We start from the raw sequence: 20,816 nt of genomic DNA, 5'->3' as shown, positions 1-20,816 counted from the left end.
CACTGTGCTCAGGGCAGTGGAATCAGCCTCGCTGAGACATTAGTAGGGAGAAAAGACCCCACAAGCAAAGACACAAGCACCCCAGAGGCAGAGGACTTGAGAGAAATGAAGTCTCATCCAGGAAGACAGTTCCAAGCTGGTAGGAGGGTTGCTGTGGAGAGCGGTTACTCAGGCACACGCAAGCAGGGCAGGGGGAGAGGGCCAGTTTAAAACAAAAAACAAAAGATGAAGTCTCAGGAGAGGAGACTGGAGCAGCAGAGATCACGTCCCCTGGGTTAGTTCCTGTGTCTCAGTTTGCGACTGAGTAGCAGTTGTGGCGCTGGGTTGTTGATTAGGAGGAAGAAAGCCCCTGGTGCATGCAAGGCAGCCAGGCCTACAACCTGAGAGGAGAGAGAAGAAAGGAAAGAGCAGCATCAGAACCTGAGCCCCACAAGTCTGGGGGAGCCATGGAGGCCTGGCCAGGGCAGAGGGCAGGGACTCCCATTCCCTCCAGAGAAAGGAGTATCTCCACTCCATTTCAGGCTTTGCAGCAGAGCAGGCTTGGACAGGAGCCTGGCATAAGAACCCCCCAAGCACCCCAGGATATAGGCACAGAAGTCTTCCTCCCTTTTCTCACCCTGCCCCCCCCCATTTTATTTAAATTTTTATCAGAGCACTGCTTGAGATCTGGCTTGTGGTGGTGCTAAGGATTGAATTTGGGGTCTTAGAACTTCAGGCTTGAGCACCATTTGCATAACTACTGTCCTTCTCCTGGGCTAAAATTCTGTATAGAGGTTGGCCAGCAAGCTGACTGCTCTGAAGAGCTTTGCCTGTCAATACTGATTTCTGGGGTTCCCTATTGCTGCTTGCTGCCTTCCTCTCTTAAAGCTCTGGTCAATGGAGACTATGGGGACTTGGCCTATGATCCAAGTTCTTTCTCACTAACATTCATCTGTCATAGTGTGTGGACACAGGCCCTGCCATACACTGTGGTCTTCTCTCAGTCAGAAAGTCTACACAGCCCTTTCTGATTGCCACAATCGCTGTGAGAAAAATTCCTTTGGTTTATGGGGATGAGACACAGAGATGGGGAAGCGGATGCAGAGACAGAACAGGAAGCAAGTGCACAAAGGGATCACCACAAACAGGCGGGGAGGGGGCAGCAGAAGACACACTACTCCTCCAGAACTGGACAGGAGTTCTTAAAGTCAGGGTGACCATAGCGTCCTTTTCCATAGTAGCGGCTCCGCCAGCGGCTAGGGAACACCGAGGAATGTGAACAGATGTGGGCCGAGTGCAGTCCCGCAGGTGACCCCACGCAGGCAGGTGGAGAAGGGCCGTGAGAACCAGGATGGCGAGGAGCGAGGGAGATGACAGGCCAATCCATCCGCCACCCCCCCCCAGAACAGAGATGGATGGGAAAGAAAAGAGAAAATGAGAATTAGAGATGGAAAGTACAAAAGTAAAAGTAGGATGCCATTTCTCCTTGGACCTTTGCTCACTTTAGGCAAGGGAGAACTCTCATCTGCGACTTAGTTTCCCACATCTGTTTACGTAGAGTGAAAAGGTGGGGAGCTGTGCGGTCTTTAGAGAGTGTAGGGGCCAGGTGGTGGTGTACCTGGTTAGGTCACATATTGCAATGTGCAAGGATCTGGGTTCAAGCCCCTGTAGGGGGAAAGCTTTATGAGTGGTGAAGCAGTGCTATAGGTATCTCTTTCTCTCCCTAGCTTCCTTTCTCCTCTCAATTTCTGTCTCTACCAAATAAAAATAAACATAAAAATAAAATAAAAGCAATGAGAGAATGTGGAGTCATCTCCTGAATGCCAGTACCCACTAAGCAACCCCCTTTTGTGAATGATGAAACCAAGGCCAAGGGTGCTCAATGAGTTGTCCAAAATCTGACAAATCAGACCCTTGACCTTCTTGAAAGTCTAGAACCTCAGGCTGCAGGCACCTGCCAGGATAGTTCCCATTTCAACTTAAAGTCAAGAGCCCTTTCCTGCAGAGCCCTCCTCAGGCTCCGTATGAGTAGAGGTGAGTTTCTCCAAGGTGGCCAGCGCTTTGTAATCAGTCTCTCCATGAGTTAATCTACCCACTCTAAACTCTTTATCAGTAGAGGACTGGTCCACGCTTTCTGTCCCCCCATGTAGCAAGTATTCAGCGACAGTCAGGTAAATCCACACCTCTAGTGGAAACATTCTGTTCACTCCTATTGGACTGGATCCTGACCCACTGTAAGAGCACAATGCTGAATTTAGTATTGCCTTATATGATACAATCTCAAACTTTCTTTCCTCCAGGCTGCTCCTGCAACTAGCCTTAGTCAGCCACGTCTGCCACATCTCTTCAAGGAGCTGGACCTCCTTACCCTTCCAGCTTGAAGACAGTTTGGCTTATTTTCAAGTCAAGGGCTGGCAAATAAGCACAACCCAGCCACAAAAAGGCCATGGTGACGTGAAAGTGCTATAATTTCTGCAAGGGGGAAGCTTCACGAGTGGCAAAACAGTGCTGCAGGTGTCTTTCTCTCTCCCTCTCTATCTCCCCCTCCCCTCTCAATTTCTCTCTGTTCTATTAAAGAAGAAGAAAAAAATGGCCACCAGGAGCAGTGGATTCATAGTGCCAGCGCTGAACCCCAGTGGTAACCCTGGTGGCAATAAAAAAATAAAAGATACAAGAGCTATAGCCACCTCCTGCCCCCAAGTCTACCCTAAAGAACGTCTGACAGAGGTTGCATAACTTGCAAGTCTGAAATATTTACCACCTGGGCCTTTCTAGATTAGGAAGGCAGCTGCCACCACACACCCTGGCAGCAGGTGCAAGGTCCAGGTGCACATTTCTAGGTGCTCAGTGATGTAACCCAGGTGCCAACTCACGTAGTGTCGGGCGGGGTAAGGGGAGTCCTGATCCCCCACAACTATTAAGCGCAGCTCTACTTTGTTACATGTCCTAGGTCTCTGTGTGAGATTTTGTTATTAGAAAATGCCAGGAGTCAGGAGGTAGCACAGCAGGTTAAGGGCACATGGTGCAAAGTGCAAGGACTGGCTCAAGGATCCTGGTTCGAGCCCCCAGCTCCCCACCTGCAGAGGAGTCGCTTCAGAGGTGGTGAAGCAGGTCTGCAGGTGTCTTTCTCTCCCCTTCTCTGTCTTCCCCTCCTCTCTCAATTTCTCTCTGTCCTATTCAACAATGACAACAATAACTACAACAACAATAAAAAACAACAAGGGCAACAAAAGGAGAAATAAATATATATATAAAAAGAAAATGCCCTTTTGCCAAATAAATTTAAGACCATTTATCTCATGCATGGGTCTATTCACTTACAGCCTGACACCTGCTTCTGGTGCAAGCTACATATTAAGAGTGATTCTTTACTTTTTTAAATAGATGGGGGGGGGGCTACTTTACGTGATAGGAAGAGGCCATGGAATCTAGGTTTCAGCTTCCACTAGTGATAATATTATACTGGCATTTGGTCAGTCTGCTGGTTTACACCCCGTACCCAGGGTCAGAGCTGAGTTATGGTAACAGACACTGTGTGTAGTGTTGACGTGTCCTTACACTGCTGCCAGGCCCACTAAAAGTCCCAAGCATAAGATATGTGACTTTCTGCAAAGCCTAAGCTATTTCCCACTTGGTCTTTCACATGTTTGCCCCTCACTTCCTATACAAGTCCCACTCTTAGAGCTGTTGAAACAGGCCCAGAACAAGAAAGGGCTCATGGCCAGGAAAAGGTCTATTTTCTGAGTGGTCTGGCAAAGAAAACAGGGATGAAACAGAAAGTAGAGAGGTGCTGGTGGCTTCCACTGCCCAGAGGAAGCCAGCCCTCTATGAAGGGATCAGCATCAAACCCATGTGATCTCCCTGACAGGTGACTGACTTGAGTCAGTCATTTTAAGAAGAAGGCTCTAGACTCACACTGTTCTGACTCCCCCTCGGCTCCCTCTAGTCCTGTACTAGGCAGGATTTTATTATCTAGACTCAGCCTGGGCCCCGTGTCAGCACTAATAACAGTGGGTGTAGGTGTTTTCACAGAAAATTTGAGACTTTGGTCTGTCAAAGATAAACATGGTGAACAAGATGGGTGGGGAGGACAATCACCTCTGATTTGCATATTCTGTCTGCCTTGGGCAGATACAACAGGTGCTGCCCTCTAAGACACCTGGCCAGCAGCTTGGCTCCCCTGGAGATACTTACTCAGCAGACTTCCAGAAGTGCCCCGGGTGGGACAGCCGTCGGTTAAGCTTGGGCAGTTTCTCTAGCATGTCCATCAGCAGGGGGAAGCTGGGCCGCTCCTGCAGGTCAAAAGCCCAGCAGGCAGACAGGATCTCCTGTGAGTGGGGTCAGCAATAGTGGACATGAGAGGAGCTGAGAGAGGCATCGGTGTGCACAGGGTCCTTCAATGCTATCAAGTGCCCCCCAACCCCCAGCCCCCAAGCTGACACTTAGATAAGTGGCTCTTTTTGGACTAGGCTGAGAAAGAACTGATGCTCAGAGGTGCTCACATTCTTCCAGCTCAAAACGAGACACATGACCTTATCTCCCTTCTTTCTTGTTTGGAGGAAGGAAAGTAACGAAGTTTCAAAATGGCTAACAGGAAGGTGATCTGAAAGGGAGCCTTGCACTTTGCAAATGGAAAGTGGATGGCATGTTGATGAATGTGATGTAAGATGCTCAGAGCACATGCAGAGTGGGGCTGTGAGAGTCCGAAGAGGTCTGAGCACCACCAGCACGGAAGCTGGGAGGGACAAGGGAGCCTAGACACAGGGCAGTGGTGGAGACCATCTCACTCTGGCATGTCATGGCTGACTCAGATTCCATGCATGCCCACAGTACCTCTGCACTACTTCCCTCTCAGTTTTTTGATTCAGGAGAACTCTCTCTGCACATGAGATAAGGCAGGAAGTGCACACTTACTTAGACTCAAATGTGGGGCTTTGTTCTTAAATATGACTGTATCCCCATGCCCAGAAAAAAAGAAGCTAAAGATAAGCTGACCAAATGTGGATTCCAGGTGAAACAATTACGTTTATGCATGTGTCTGTAGCAAACCATGTGGCCAGTGAGGTGGTCCAGGGAGAAAACAAAGAAACATGGAATGGGAAACTTTTAAATATATAATAAATATAATTTCAAGGGAAACAGGGATCTTTGGTTGAAAAGGCCCAATTAAGGGACCTCATTGAAAAACAAAACAAAAAACAAACAAACAAACAAAAAAACCACAAACAGTGGCCTGGGAAGTAGTGTAGTGGGTAGAGTGCAGGGCTTGCAACCATGAGGCTGGGAGTTGCAGCCCCAGCACTGTGTGTGCCAGAATGATATGCTGGCTGTATCTTCCATTAATAAATCCAAGAAAGAAAGAATGAAAGGAAGAAAGAAAGAAAGAAAGAAAGAAAGAAAGGAGGAAAAAAAAAAGGGAAAGGGAGTCGGGTAGTAGCACAGCGAGTTAAATGCACATGGCGCAAAGTGCAAGGACCAGCGTAAAGATCCCAGTTCGAGCCCCCAGCTCCCCACCCGTAGGGGAGTCACTTCACAGGCAGTGAAGCAGGTCTGTAGGTGTCTCTCTTTCTCTCCTCTTCTATCCATTTCTCTTTGTCCTATCCAACAACAATGGCATCAACAATAACTACAACAATAAAACAACAAGGGCAACAAAAGAGAATAAAATAAATAAATATGAAAACATATTAAAAAAAAGAAAGGGAAAAGGAAGAAAGAAAGAGAGAAAGAGAGAAAGAAAGAAAGAAAGAAAGAGAGAGAAAGAAAGAAAGGCAGAAAGGAAGGAAGGAAGACAAGGGTGGGGGAGGGAAAGAGGAAGAAAGAGAAGGGGAAGAAGGAAGGAGAGAAAAAATAAAAATGAGCCTATTCTCAGACACATTTTCCATGACATGTCACTGTAACAAAGATAAAGAGAACACCCTCGATATTTCCAGAGAGAATGAAACAAGACATCTACAAAAAGGCTGACAATTAGACCAATGCTAGGTTTCTCAGGAATGCACTGGAAACGTAGGCAGAAGAAATCTTTATGGCCTAAGGGAAAATGATTATGAACCTAGAGTTTTACTCCTAGTATAAGAACAAAATATGGATGTTTTTAGGCACGTAAGGATTTAAAGACTATCTACTATGTATCCACTAGGAAGCAGTATCCTGAGATTCCATCTCTAGGCCAGGCAGTGGTGCACTTGGCAGAGCATACATGTAGCCATGCATTAGGGCCTGGATTCAAGTCCTCATCCCCATATGCAAACTTCATGAGTTTCTCTGTCTCCCTCTCTCTCTCCCCATTCTCTCTCAATTTCTCTATGTCTCTATCAATAAATAAATAACCACAAGGAATGGTGGATGTGTAGGCGCCAAGTCCAGCAATAACTCTGGTGGCAAGATTCTACTCTCATTTCATTGGAGTATATCTAAGGAATTAAGATGGGAGTCGGGCGGTAGCGCAGCGGGTTAAGCGCAGGTGGTGCAAAGTGCAAGGACCAGCATAAGGATCCAGGTTTGAGACCCTGGCTCCCCACCTGTAGGGGAGTCATTTCACAAGAGGTGAAACAGGTCTGCAGGTGTCTATCTTTCTCTGCCCCTTTCTGTCTTCCCCTCCTCTCACCATTTCTCTCTGTCCTATCCAACAATGACAATATCAGTAACAATAATAACTACAACAATAAAAAAACAAACAATTAGAGCAGCAAAAGGGAATAAGTAAGTAAATAAATATTTTTTTAAAAAAAAAAAAGGAAATAAGATGACATGAGAGGTAAGAGTTATTTACCTGCCATTTCTCTTAGACTTCCTCTCACATTCACGGTGATTGTTATGAATAAACCTCTCATTTGTTTAATCCTTAAAAAATTATATAACTGACTCAGGAATTTAACAAATTTTAAAGCCAAACTAGTGGCAAAATAGCTCACCTGAGAAAGGTAGCTGCTTTGTCACACACACAGCCTAAGTTCAAGCCCTGTTTCCACTGCACTAGGAGAAGTTCCAGTGTTATCATGCTGTGCTGTCTTTTCCTCTCCCTTTCTCTCTAAAAATGTCTGTCTACAGCAGTGAGGTCCTGGCAACAACAACCACTATCAAAACACAAACACACACACACACACACACACGCACACACACCCCCCCCCACACACACACGCACACACGCCAAGAAATAAAAACCAGAATGGCAGCTCTGTAGTGGACTAAAGTATCAATTATTTAAATTATACGCAATCAGTGAGCTCCAGAAGAATGGAACAGATTCCATTCAATAAACAAAATGTAGAAGGAGCTGTAAGACCTTAGGAATATGGCAAAACTGTGTGTTTTTTCTGTCACCAAGGGGAAAAAAAAAAAAAGCATGAAAGGCAATAAGGAACTAAAAGATAAAATTGCCCAAAAAAGTCAAGGTCCAAATGTGAAGCTATTAAACTGTTGAGTTTTAAAGTAATTGATGAAACAGAAGAAAGGAGATAAGACTCACAAAGATACTCACAAAGAAGAAAATGCAATCCAGAAGATTAGTACCTCATTAGCAGCTAATGACAATGACAGTGAATTATAATACTGCATGAGGGCCAATGAAATAACTAACTTGGATGGTGTGTTTGCTGCTTTGCCATGTATAGGACCTAGGTTCAAGTCCTGTCCCTTCACAATGAAGAAAGCTTCAGTCTCTTTTACTCTCTCTCTGCCTGTCTCTATCTAAAAATAATAATAGTTATACTGTCACTCTATTTATTATATTCAGTGTCAGCCTCAATCTCAGATACAACATGAAAAATTTAACCATGGTAATCTCAACCATTAAATTTATTTATGTATTCATTTATTGATTTTTACCAGAGCACTGGTTGGCTATAGCTTTTGGTGGTGCTTCGGATCTCTAAGCCTCAAGCCTAAGAGTCTGTTGCATAAACTGTTGTGCTATCTTCCCTGCTCCCACTTACTTATTAATGAGAGAGGACTAGAGAACCATTACTCTGGCATATGCTGGGCTAGGCATCCAAGTGAGGATCTGACCCATGCAAGTCCTGTGCTCTACCACCAAGTCACTTCCCATGAAATCAGCAGTAAAAATAAAAGAGTAAAGAGGAAACTTTATAGAAACCGAGCAGAGGTTTCTATAAAGAAGATGATAGAATGAGAAGGTTTCTATAAAGAGATGATAGAATGAGAAGCAGATCTTCTGGAGAGTAATGTCTGGGGTGAGGTAATACTGGTTTTCATTAAAATTCCTTCTGGGCTTTTGACAAGTTCCCAGGCACAAAAGTTCACTGTGGCTTTCCGGGCATATAAAGCAGGGCCAACAGTGAACGTATAGCATGTAACTGTGGGGACATATTGAGAAAGGGGAGGGGCACTCCTCACTTCAACTAGGGCTCCAAATCTTTCTTTCTTTCTTCTTTCTTTCTCCTTCCTTCCTTCCTTCCTTCCTTCCTTCCTTCCTTCCTTCCTTCCTTCCTTCCTTTCTTTCTTGCCATTGACCAACATCCACCTCCCCAGCTAACAACAACATTTTAAAAGAGAAAATATAACTTTCATGAGTAGAAAGTTGTCTGCCGGAACGTTTTTCTTTGTCCCCACTCCCTGAACCTAATTAAAAGGCTTCAAAGGACCCATAGCCCTGCATTACAAGAAATCCTTTTAATTAGCTCAGAACTCTGGCCATTCACTAGAACCATCTGAGAAGCTTCACAAAAATGAAAAATGGTGGTAGGGGTGGGGTGGGGTTTGTGGATGGGGAGGCTAAATAGGTGAAGGGAGTCAAACGTCCAAACATCCAGTTATAAAATTATCTCAGGAGTGTAATGGACAATGAGGTGACTATAGTTAATAATACTACATTGTCTATTTGAAATCTGCTGGGGGTTGGGCGATAGCGCAGAGGGTTAAGCGCACATGACGTGAAGTGCAAGGGCCAGCATAAGGATCCTGGCTGGAGCCCCTGGCTCCCCACCTGAAGGGGAGTCACTTCACAAGTGGTGAAGCAGGTCTGCAGGTGTCTATCTTTCTCTCTCCCCCCGTTTCCCCTCCTCTCTACATTTATCTCTGTTCTATCCAACAGCAACAGCAATGACAACAATAATAATGACAACAAGGGTAACAACAAGGGCAACAAAATGGGAAAAATGGCCTCTAGGAGCAGTGGATTCATGATGCAGGCACTGAGTCCTAGGGATCACCCTGGAGGCAAAAAAAAAAAAAAAAAAAAAATCTGCCAAGAGAGCTGATCTTGAAAAGTTCTCATAAGAAAAAACAAAAACAAAAACTAGTTGTCATGTGTAGTGTCAGATGTTAACCAGCTTTGTTGTGGTGATCATTTCACAGTGCAGATCTATCTTTATGGAATCACTACATTGGACACATTAAACTAACATATTGTTATAAGTCTATTATATCTTGGTTAAAAAAATAAAAATAACTGCGCAGCTATTAAGAACAATGAACCCACCTTCTCTGACCCATCTTGGATGGAGCTAGAAGGAATTATGTTAAGTGAGCTAAGTCAGAAAGATAAAGATGAGTATGGGATGATCCCACTGATCAACAGAAGTTGAGAAAGAAGAACAGAAAGGGAAACTAAAAGCAGGATTTGACTAAATTGAGAGTAGGGCACCAAAGTAAAAACCCTGTGGTGAGGGGGAGGGTGGACATTGGGCTTCCTGGGGTGGCGGGGGAGGTGGTGGTGAGTGGGTGGGATGGGACAGTCTTTTGGTGGTGGGAAAGGTGTTTATATACACTCCTTAAATTATAGTCATATAAATCACTATTTAATTAATATGAAAGGGGAAAAATTGATTGTATGTCTCGAACTTTTTAAAACAGACTGAGTCTTTTTAATACATAAGCTGAGTCTTTGATATGTTGACTCTATCAAAAGCCTAGACCAGGGAGAACAGAAGCAACCGGCAGCACAGCTACATACAAGATGCTGGGTATTATACAACAAACCCTAACAAAGGGACTTTTCAAAGTTAACCCAACTACCAAATAATGAGATGATAACAATAACTAACCATTGTCTTCTTGAACACTAAGACAGCAGGAACCTCACACTTCCACTATAGAACCTATATTTCCCCCATCCTGGAACCTTAGGGTGGAGCACACTTTCCTGCATGCTTCTTTCAATTCATATCAAATAATATTGCATCTGCCAGTCGCAACCTAATCAATGCAATGAGTGCCACCTCAGAATGCTTCATTTCAGACTGTGACCAGAGACTTCAGGTGTGGAATGACAACCCTTCAGCTTCATTACTTGGGTGAGACCTTTCCTTTAATAGTATTCTCTAATTCCATTCCAGGTGGTTCACTTTCTAACAAAGTCCCAAAACCTAGATATAGACCAGGTTTCCTGAGATAGAGCATATGTTCACAGGTATCCATAAACTAGAGCAAAATATACACCTGAAAGCAAAAGTACACAACAGTCTGCAGTGAGTACCCCCAACACTTCATCTGCACTATTCCAGCCTTTAGGTCCATGATTGTTTAACAATTTGTTTGGCTTTGTATGTTAACTCTCTTTTCAGCTACCAGGTTCCAGATGCCAGCATGATGCCAACCAGACTTCCTTGGACAGACAACCCCACCACTGTGTCCTGGAGCTCTGGTTCCCCAGAGACCCACTGTACTAGGGAAAGAGAGAGGCAGGCTGGGAGTATGGATCTACCAGTCAACGCCCATGTTCAGCAGGGAAGCAATTACAGAAGCCAGACCTTCCACCTTCTGCAACCCACAATGACCTTGGGTCCAATATCCCAGAGGGATAAAGAATGGGAAAGCTATCAGGGGAGGGGATGGGATATAGAGATCTGGTGGTGGGAACTGTGTAGAGTTGTACCCCTCCTATCCTAAGGTTTTGTTAATGTCTCCTTTTTTAAATAAATAAAAAAATAAAAGTAAAATTAAATTAAGGGCTGGGGAGACAGCATAAGGGTTATGCAAAAGATTCTCATGCCTGAGGCTCCAAGGTGTCAGGTTCAATCCCCAGGACCACCATAAACCAGAGCTGAGCAGTGTGCTCTGGTCATTAAAAAATAAATTAATTAAATTAAATAATAAAAAAAAAAAGAACTATGGCTTTGGCTCAATCCAGGCCAATCAAATTGGCCTTTGACCCTGGGAGTTTTAAAAAGTTTCCCATTTTGCTGACTTAGAGCCAGAGCTGAGTGCTGGCTTCCTGGCAGGGCTCTACCCCAGGCCTCCACTTCCTTGAAGATAGCAATACGCACTCTGTTCCAAAACTAGATGTGCAGAAAGAGCAACTAAGATTGTTTCCAGGGGGAGTCAGGCGTTAGCATGGCAGGTTAAGCGCACGTGGCACAAAGCACAAGTACCAGCGTAAGGATCCCAGTTGGAGCCCTCGGCTCCCTACCTGCAGGGGAGTCACTTCACAGGTGGTGAAGCAGGTCTGCAGGTGTCTGTCTTTCTCTCCCCCTCTCTGTCTTCCCCATCTCCATTTCTCTCTATCCTATCCAACAACAATGACAACAATAAAACAAAGGCAACAAAAAGGAATAAATAAATATTTTAAAAAGTCTTTAAAAAAATGATTGTTTCCAGGACAGTAACTTATGAAGATTATAGTTTTTTTATTAATAAAGATTTATTTATTTATTTATTTGTTGCCTCCTGGGTTATTGCTGGGCTCGGTGCCTGAACTGAATCCACTGCTCCTGGAGGCCATTTTTCCCATTTTGTTGCTCTTGTTGTAACCCTTGTTGTGATTGTTATTGTTTTCATTGCTGTTGTTGGATAGGATAGAGAGAAATCGCGAGAGGAGGGGAGACAGAGAGGGGGAAAGACACCTGCAGACCTGCTTCACTGCTTGTGAAGCCACCCCCTTGCAGGTGGGGAGCTGGGGGTTTGAACTGCCAGCCCTTGCGCTTTGCGCCATGTGCACTTAACCCACTGCCCAGCTCCCTGAAGATTAAAATCTTCAGTGAATTCCTCACTGCCTTTTGCAGAGTTTTCATATGGTGACCCAATCAATAATGTTCATGACTGAATTTGGACTGGAGTCAGTGTATTGCACCAAAGTAAAAGACTCTGGGGTGGGAGGGAGGGTTTGGGTCCTGGATTATGATGGCAGAGGAGGATCTAGTGGGGGTTGAATTGTTATGTGGAAAACTGGGAAACGTGAGGCATGCACAAACTATTATATTTTACTGTCAACTGTAAATCATTAACTCCCCCAATAAAGATAAAAAAGTAAAAAAAAATTTCATGACTTCAACAAGAAACTCACAGTGTAGTTCCATCTTTTAATTTAATTTTTATTTAAAAATATTTATTTTAATGAGAGACCAGAGCACTGTTCAACTTTGGCGTATGGTAGTGCCGGGCAGTGAGCCTGGGACCTCAGAACCTCAGGCATGAAAAGTCTTTTGCATAACCTCTATGCTGTCTCCCCAGTCCCATCTTAACCTGGACAAGCGCCAGACAGTCTCTCCAGATCCTTCCATAAGTGTGCTGCCCAGACACCTGCTGGAGCTTCTCTGCTCCAGCTCTGTGATTTACCAACATACGGTCATCACTGCCTGCACTGAAAACACCAACCACAGCTCCTTTAGTTATTACTGTGCTTTGGCAAGGAAACTCACAAGCTGCAATGGAGACCGACTTTTAAAGGTCTGCAGCGAGGCTGTGGTTCAGCTCAGTGGTAGCATGTGTTCTGATGTATGAGGCACTGGGTTTGACTGTAGGCACTATTTTAAAAAAGGTATATGGTAATGTGAGGTCAACGCCTGTACTGTAATTAAAATCTTCAGGGGAAAAAATGCTACAGAAATGCCAGTTGGTCCTCAAACACTGGAGAAAATCATTATGGAGAAGGATCTACTATTAGAATAACTTGCTGTTTGTATTTTGTGCAAACCATTATTCTTTGTTTTCTGACAGTTTTTCCACCCTTGGGAAAGGTGAATAGTGAAGTGATAAGGAACACAGACCTTTCAGTAAGCAGCCTGATGGCCTACTGGGTGCCCACTGCTCAGCGGGTGAATGCAGGGCAACCATGCCATGGGCCTGGCCCCACGCTCTCCCCGCTCCCTTTGGAGAGGAGAAAGTTACTCACTGTGACTTCCTTCCCCAGGCTGACAGAAGCCAGGACTCGTTTCATTCCCTCTCCACTTCCAATCTGCCAGATCAAGGCCTCAGCAGCTTGGTTCTTAAAGGGCCAGTCTCTTGCTTGTAGCTCATACCAGACAGTCCTGTGGAGAGCATCATCATGGTGTGAGCTCCTGGACTGCTTACACCTAGGGGCTCCTGCTGCCATAACGCCAGGGGCTCAGCCAGAGGATCCAGGAGCCTTCCTCCAGCCTCCAGCCTGGCCAGGCTTTGGGGAATCCTGTGATGGCATACTGATGGCTCCTCTGGCCTTATGGAACCCATGGCCATAACTCCTGCTGTGACACAGAGTCTGGGACAGCACAGGTTCTAACCTGTTACTTTCTGGCTGCAAGATTCTGGGACAAGTATTTAGCTACTATCTAGGTCTAGAATTGTTTCAGAGACAACAAATGCCACGCCTCCTTACCCAAAGGCATAGACATCAGCAGCTTTGGAAAATGGCAGCTGATCCTCGTCCTTCCCAGGGGTCATCTCACGCACAATCTCGGGGGCCAGGTAGCACAGCCAGTCATGCGACAGCTTCAGCTGGTTCTCACGCCTAGAAGTCAAGCAACCCCCGACAAGAACATAAGGCTTTTCAGCCACAGCCCATGAGAGCCCACCTGGCCGTAGCTGCCCCCACCCCAGTATCCCCACCTGGGAAGTGGGGGGAGTGATGCAGAAAAGCAGTCCTTGATCCTGCACTTGCAAAGAAGGCACAGAAGCTTTGGGGACTATTGTAGAAGAGTGACAACCATATGCATTATGTTTTTAAGGAAGGAAACCAGGCTGAGTGGGTTTGGGCAGGGAGTTGCACGAAAGTACCCAAGGCTTTGCAATCAGACCTGCCTGGGGGGGTCTTATGGGTGGACCTGGGGCTGCCGGGATTCTCCAGATGCAGGAGAAGGAGCCTTTCTCTTTACATGACCCCTTTGCAGTTTGGGGAAACAAAGTCTGACCCTCCCCCTCAGAGTGGGACGGGAACCCTGGCCACTTGCTTGAGTCAGTGGCAGACAGGGCAGATGTGAAAATGGGAACCCAGCATCCATGCAATCAAGTGAACAAGGGATACTGCTAGCACCCACACTTGATGTTGGCAAGAATCCCAAGGGCAAGGGCAAAGTAGACCTGCCTTACCAACAGATAGTAAGACAGCACGGTCCTCTGCTGGACACGAAGGCCAGTGACCAGCACCCTATTCTGTCCAGAGGCCCAAGGCCAACTCACCGTCCCTCTCGGACCACACCCGACATCCCGAACAGCCCGAAGTCCGTAATGACCACTTTGCCATTGTCATAGAAGACGTTCTTGGACTTGAGGTCTTTGTGCACGATGCCCTTGGCGTGGAGATATCCCATGCCCTGAAAGACAGCCAGCCTCATATCAGGAGGTAAAGGAGGACACATGATGAGGGTTCAGTTCCTAGTCCAGCTCAGAAGCTGAGCTGGATGTCCAACTCAGATCCCCTTTGTGGATCGCCACAACCCTGTGCAGCAGGTTGGTGCTCTTTTTGCAGGTGAGGAAGCCAAGTCTCAGGGAGGGAAGATACTTTCAGACCACACAGCTGCTGAACTCCACAGTGATCTGACCTGAGATCAGCCCCTGATGCCCAGCATCCACCCTATTCTCTGAAGGTGTGAGGTGTGGAGAGGGCGGTGGGGAGTAAAGAGAGTGAGGATACCACACAGGAACTAAATAATACGGAATGTCTACCCTCAGAGTGGGCAAGGGCTCAGGCCAAAAAGCCAAAGACTGAGGACAAGTCACTGCAGCATTTTGAACTTTGTTTAGAGGGCAGATGCACAGCCCTTTTCCCTTCCCATAATTTCAGGTCCCTGCCACCCCCAGGTGTATTGCACCAAAGTAAAAGAAAAAACAAAAACAAACCAAAGATCTAACCAAAGATCAGGCCCCTATTATTTCATTTTGAGTCTCAGCACATCAGAGTTAAGTACAAAAGGGAGTTCCTTGGATGTTCCCTGTACAAGGGGGAGGGGAATGGGACTGGCTTTTCAGCAGGATAAAAAAACAAAAAGCCTCTCTCTCTCTCTCCTTGTTATTATAGAGACAGGAAGAAATGGGGTAGGGAGGTAGAAAAAGTGGGAGAGAGACAGAGAAACAACTTTCAGCTTGTTTTGCCTCTTGTGAAGCTTTCCCCACAACAAATGGGAGGGAAGGAAGGAAGGAAGGAAGGAGGGAGGGAGGGAGGGAGGGAGGGAAGGAAGGAAGGAGGGAGGGAGGGAAGGAGGGAGGGAAGGAAGGAAGGAAGGAGGGAGGGAGGGAGGGAAGGAAGGAAGGAAGGAAGGAAGGAAGGAAGGAGAGAAGGAGGGAGGGAAGGAAGGAGGGAAGGAAGGAAGGAAGGAGGGAGGAGGGAAGGAAGGAGGGAAGGAAAGAGGGAGGGAAGGAAGGAAGGAAGGAGGGAGGGAGGGAGGGAGGGAGGGAAGGAGGGAAGGAAGGAAGGAAGGAAGGAGGGAGGGAGGGAAGGAGGGAGGGAGGGAAGGAGGGAGGGAAGGAGGGAAGGAAGGAAGGGCTGCTAGGAATAGTGAGCCTCAGCAACACTGTGGCAACAAAGAGAAAAATGTGACAGTGAACACAGGAGGTCAATTATCTCCATGAGTACTGATTTCTTTATTTTATTTTATTTTATTTTTTTGCCTCCAGGGTTACTGCTGGGGCTTGGTGCCTGCACTATGAATCCACTGCTTCTGGAGGCTATTTTTTCCCATTTTGTTGCCCTTGTTGTCTTTTATTGTTGTTGTAGTTATTATTATTATCATAGATGTTGCTGTTGTTGGATAGGACAGACAGAAATGGAGGGAGGAGGGGACGTCCAATTCTGGTGGCAATTAAAAGAATAAAATCTAGGTGGTGAGTATAGGATTTTTTATTGCACAATTTGCACTCCCCTGCCTCCAGTTCTCTATGAATTTGAAATTTCTCATAAAAAATTGGGCAAAGAAAAAACTACAACTACAACAATTTTTTTTGTCAAGTTAAAAAAAAAACAGCAGCACCAAAAAAGCAAATGACCCCCTCCAAAAATGGGCAGAGGATATGAACAAAACATTGACTTCAGAGGAGATCCAAAAGGCTAACATGAAACACTGATCCAGGTCACTGATTGTCAGAGAAATGCAAATAAAGACAACATTAAGATACCACCTCATGCCTGTGAGAATGGCATACATCAAAAAGGACAGCAGCAACAAATGCTGGAGAGGCTGTAGGGACAGAGGAACCCTTTTGCACGGCTGGTGGGACTGTAAATTGGTCCAATCTCTGTGGAGAGCAGTCTGGAGAACTCTCACAAGGCTAGACATGGACCTTTCCCCATATGACCCAGTAATTCCTCTCCTGGGGATATACCCCAAGGACTCCATAACACCCAACCAAAAAGATGTGTGTACTCCTATGTTCATAGCAGCACAATTCATAATAGCTAAAACCTGGAAGCAACCCAGGTGCCCAACAACAGATGAGTGGCTGAGAAAGCTGTGGTATATATGCATCCCTCTTCTGCATCAGCCCCATCCCCGCCATCTCCATCATCTCCATCTCGCTCTTCTGCATCATCTGCATCCCCGCCACCTCCATCATCCCCATCTCCCTCTTTTCCATCATCTGCATCCCCGCGGTCTCCATCATGGGTTCATTGTTCTAATAGCCTTCTTGAGTTCTCCAGACTTTTCACCACAGAGGTTGCCCAATTGAAATTCCCACCAGCAGTGCAATAGGGTTCCTCTGACCCCACAACCTCTCCAGCATTTCCTGCTTTTATCTTTTCTGATGTATGACATTCTCACAAGAGGGAAGTGGCATCTCATTGTTGTCTTTACTTGGTTTCTCTGACAATCAGAGACTTGGAGCATTTTTTCATGTGTTTCTCGCCCTTTTACATCTCTTCCATGGTGAATATTCTGTTCATGTCCTCCCCCTATTTTTGGATGGGGTCATTTGTTGTCTTGTTGAGATTTGCAAGTTCTTTATATATTCTGGTTATTAGCCTCTTGTCTGATGTATGGCATGTAAAGATCTTCTCCCATTCTGTGTGGGGTCTCTTGGTTTGGGTAGTAGTTTCTTTAGTTGTCCAGAAGCTTTTAAATTTTATGTAGTCCCATATGTTTATGTTTGTCTTAGTCTTCTTTGTAATTGGATTAGTTGAGGGGGATGGGACACAGTCTTTTGGTGTTGGGAATGGTGTTTATATACACTCCTATTAATTTGTAGTCATATAAATCACTATTTAATTAACATGAGAGGGAAAAATTGATTGTATGTCTTAAACTTTTTAAAGCACAGACTGAATCTTTTTAATACATAGGCTGAGTCTTTGATATGTTGACTCTCTGAAAAGCCTAGACCAGGGAGAACAGAAGCAACCAGTGGCACAGCTATATACAAGATGTTGGGTATTATACAGCAAATCCTAACAAAGGGACTTTTCAAAGTTAACCCAATTACCAAATAATGTGATGGTAACAATGACTATCTATTGTCTTCTTGAACCCTAAGAGAGCAGGAACCTCACATTTTCACTATAGAGCCTATATTTCCCCCAGTCCTGGAAACTTAGGGTGGGGCACACTTTCCTGCATATATTGCATCCGCCGATTACAACCTAATCAACACAATGATTGCCACCTCAGCATGCTTCACTTCAGACTGTATCCACAGACTTCAGGTGTGGAATGACAAACCTTCAGTTTCATTACTAGGGTGAGACCTTTCCTTTCACAGTATTCTCTAATTCCATTCCAGGTGGTTCACTTCCTAACAAAGTCCCAAAACCTAGATATAGACCAGGTACCCTGAGATAGAGCATATGTTCACATGTATCCATATATGTTCACATGAATCCATATACCTGAAAGCAAAAGTACACAATAGTCTGCAGTGAGTACCCCCAACACTTCATCTGCACTATTCCAGCCTTTAGGCCCACAAGCGTTCAACAATTTGTTTGGCTTTGCATATTAACTATCCTTTCAGCTACCAGGTTCCAGATGCCAAGAGTATGCCAACCAGACTTCCCTGGACAGACGACCCCACAAGTGTGTCCTGGAGCTCTGGTTCCCCAGAGACCCACTGTACTAGGGAAAGAGAGAGGCAGGCTGGGAGTATGGATCTACCAGTCAACGCCATGTTCAGCGGGAAAGCAATTACAGAAGCCAGACCTTCCACCTTCTGCATCCCACAATGACCATACTCCCAGAGGGATAAAGATCCCACAATGTCCATACTCCCAGAGGGATAAATAATGGGAAAGCTATCAGGGGAGGGGATGGGATATAGAGATCTGGTGGTGGGAATTGTGTGGACTTGTACCCCTCCTATCCTACGGTTTTGTTAATGTCTCCTTTTTAAAATTAAAAACAACAACAACAACAAACAACCAAAAAACTCCCAGTCCTGTCTAAATAGAAATATTGATCTTCAACCCACTATAAACTTTCTCCCTGGAGGGAGAAAGAAAAGAAGATGAAAAAGAAAAAAGAAAAAGAAAAGGGAGGGAGGGGGAGATTGTTAATCTTTCTTTAAGTGAGTGCTGGCTGCCAGATGGGGCTCAGTGTTGATGAATTCTCCCTCCTCTGTCTGTGCACTGAAGGCCACCCTGGCCCCACCTCCACTGCACCCCTGGAATTTTTTTATATTTATTTTTCCCTTTTTGTTGCCCTTGTTTTTTATTGTTCTTGTTGATGTCGTCGTCGTTGGATAGCACAGAGAGAAATGGAGAGAGGAGGGGAAGACAGGAGAGCTGGAGAGAAAGATAAGACACCTGCAGACTTGCTTCACCTCCTGTGAAGCGACTCCCCTGCAGGTGGGGAGCCGGGGGCTCGAACCTGGATCCTGACGCTGGTCCTTGCACTTTGCGCCACCTGTGCTTAACCTGCTGTGCTCCCTCCCCTGGAATTTTATAGTCAACAGTATGCCCCTCGGCAGAACCCTCTGGGTCTCCGGGATGTGGAAGGATCACCAGCCTCCACTTTCTCTATCCAGCTTGGGGCCTCTGTGAACCTATGGGTATTCTGTTTCCAGAACCCCAAGAACAGGAGTGAAGAGAGGCTTCATTTCCTTCCGTTATCACAAGGGCTTTGCCGCACAGCTGTCATAGGAAGGAAGAGGTCAGAAGCCTCACTGGAAACAACTTTGACTGCCCTAGACTTGAGGCACTGCCTTCCCAGGCGTTCCCAGGCATGGCCGCAGCCACTGAGATAGTCTGAAATAGTGGGAATTGTGGCCAGGGGAATGCTCAGTGGGTAGAACGCAGGACACGTGTGTGTGTGTGTGTGTGTGTGTGTGTGTGTGTGTGTGTGTGTGTGTGTGTGTGTGTGTGTGTGTGTGTGTGTGTGTGTGTGTGTGTTGAGTTGAGTCTGGAGTTTGTCCCTGGCACTGTCTATGCCTGGGTGGTGTTTCAGTTCGCTTTTTCCCTTTCTCTCTCTCTCCTTCTCCCTCATTGTCCCTACCCCCTTTCTCTGTTAATAAATAATTAAAAATGAGTAGAGGACCAGGGAGATAGCTCAGCTTGCTAGCAGCTGCTCCTATACCTGAGGCCCAGTAGGTCATAGGTACGATACCTGATGCCCTTGTTGTTTTTATTGTTGTTGTAGTTGTTGTTATTGATGTCATTGTTGCTGCATAGGACAGAGAGAAATGGAGAGAGGAGGGAAAGACAGAGAGGGGCAGAGAAAGACACCTGCAGACCTGCTTCACCGCCTGTGAAGCGATTCCCCTACAGGTGGGGAGCCGGGGCTCGAACCGGGATCCTTATGCCGGCCCTTGTGCTTTTTGCCATGTGCACTTAACCCGCTACTCTAACGCCCGACTCCTCATGAGTACTGATTTCACTGCTATCACAAACGTACTTTCAAGATGTGGGATTGCTGAGTCTTGAAAATAGGTAGTTCTATTTTTCATTTTGTAAGAATCTACTATATACTGTTTTCCATTAAGACATACAAATTTACATTCTTACAAATAGCACAAAGAGATTCTTTTATTCTACTTTTTTTTACCAGAGACAGAAACAGCGACCCATGCTGGGGAGATAGCATTGTGATTATGCAAAGAAGACATCTACACCTGAAGATCTGGGGTCCAAAGTTCAATTCCAGACACCACCATAAGCCATGGCTGAGTAGAGTGATGGACATCAGCAAGTTAGTACAAGATGAGAACATATACATTCTCCTAAGAGCAAATACTAAGCATCTTTCTATGCAGGTATTTGAGTTGGGGATATGATGCCAAAGAGCTGAAAACAAAATAAAAATGTTTCTTAGAGCTCACCAGAACAGCATGATTGGATAGTGCAATGCTTTGCCATGTAAACTAGGTTTGGGTCTCGATCCCACTGTATTAAAGGAAGCTTAGTTGCCATGGCATCTGTCTACCTATCATCTATATCTGTCATCTATCTATCTATCTATCTACTATCTATATATCATCTATCTGAAAAAAAGTCAGCCTAAAGCTGTGATGAGACCAACTCAGTACTGATTAGAACTAGAACACTAAAAGAAATGTGTGAAAGTCAGGCACTTTATCACAACAATGACATACTTGATAATATATCTTTGTATTGATTTGTGTTCCTTCTTATTTCAATTCCTTCTCCCTCAATCTAGCTCCCTGGAATCATATTCCCAAATCAAATACTTGCATAAAAATCTGTTGAAGTCCATAGTATTGTCCCTGCAAAGCCTAGATTGTGCCAACTTTATTCTCACCAT

The 20,816-nt window shown here is 45.4% G+C and overlaps 1 protein-coding gene across 3 annotated transcripts in view; it reads right to left on the bottom strand.

Moving 5' to 3' along the window:
• KSR1 (kinase suppressor of ras 1) overlaps positions 1 to 20,816 on the bottom strand; it is a 205,125-nt gene that overhangs the window by 3,635 nt on the left and 180,674 nt on the right. For 2 of the 3 annotated variants that reach the window (XM_016191534.2, XM_060203998.1), the window contains 4 exons: positions 14,314 to 14,447; positions 13,514 to 13,645; positions 13,052 to 13,187; positions 4,174 to 4,307 (listed from right to left, as the gene is read on the bottom strand). In XM_016191534.2, the coding sequence (XP_016047020.2) occupies positions 4,174 to 4,307; positions 13,052 to 13,187; positions 13,514 to 13,645; positions 14,314 to 14,447 (536 nt within the window). Of the gene's footprint in view, positions 1 to 1,154; positions 1,236 to 4,173; positions 4,308 to 13,051; positions 13,188 to 13,513; positions 13,646 to 14,313; positions 14,448 to 20,816 lie in introns of all 3 variants that reach the window. The other variant, XM_060203999.1, reaches the window with a different exon arrangement.

Source organism: Erinaceus europaeus, chromosome 12, assembly GCF_950295315.1.
Source record: "Erinaceus europaeus chromosome 12, mEriEur2.1, whole genome shotgun sequence".
NCBI classification, from domain to species: Eukaryota; Metazoa; Chordata; class Mammalia; order Eulipotyphla; family Erinaceidae; genus Erinaceus; species Erinaceus europaeus.
This window is presented reverse-complemented; position numbering and strand designations above follow the sequence as displayed.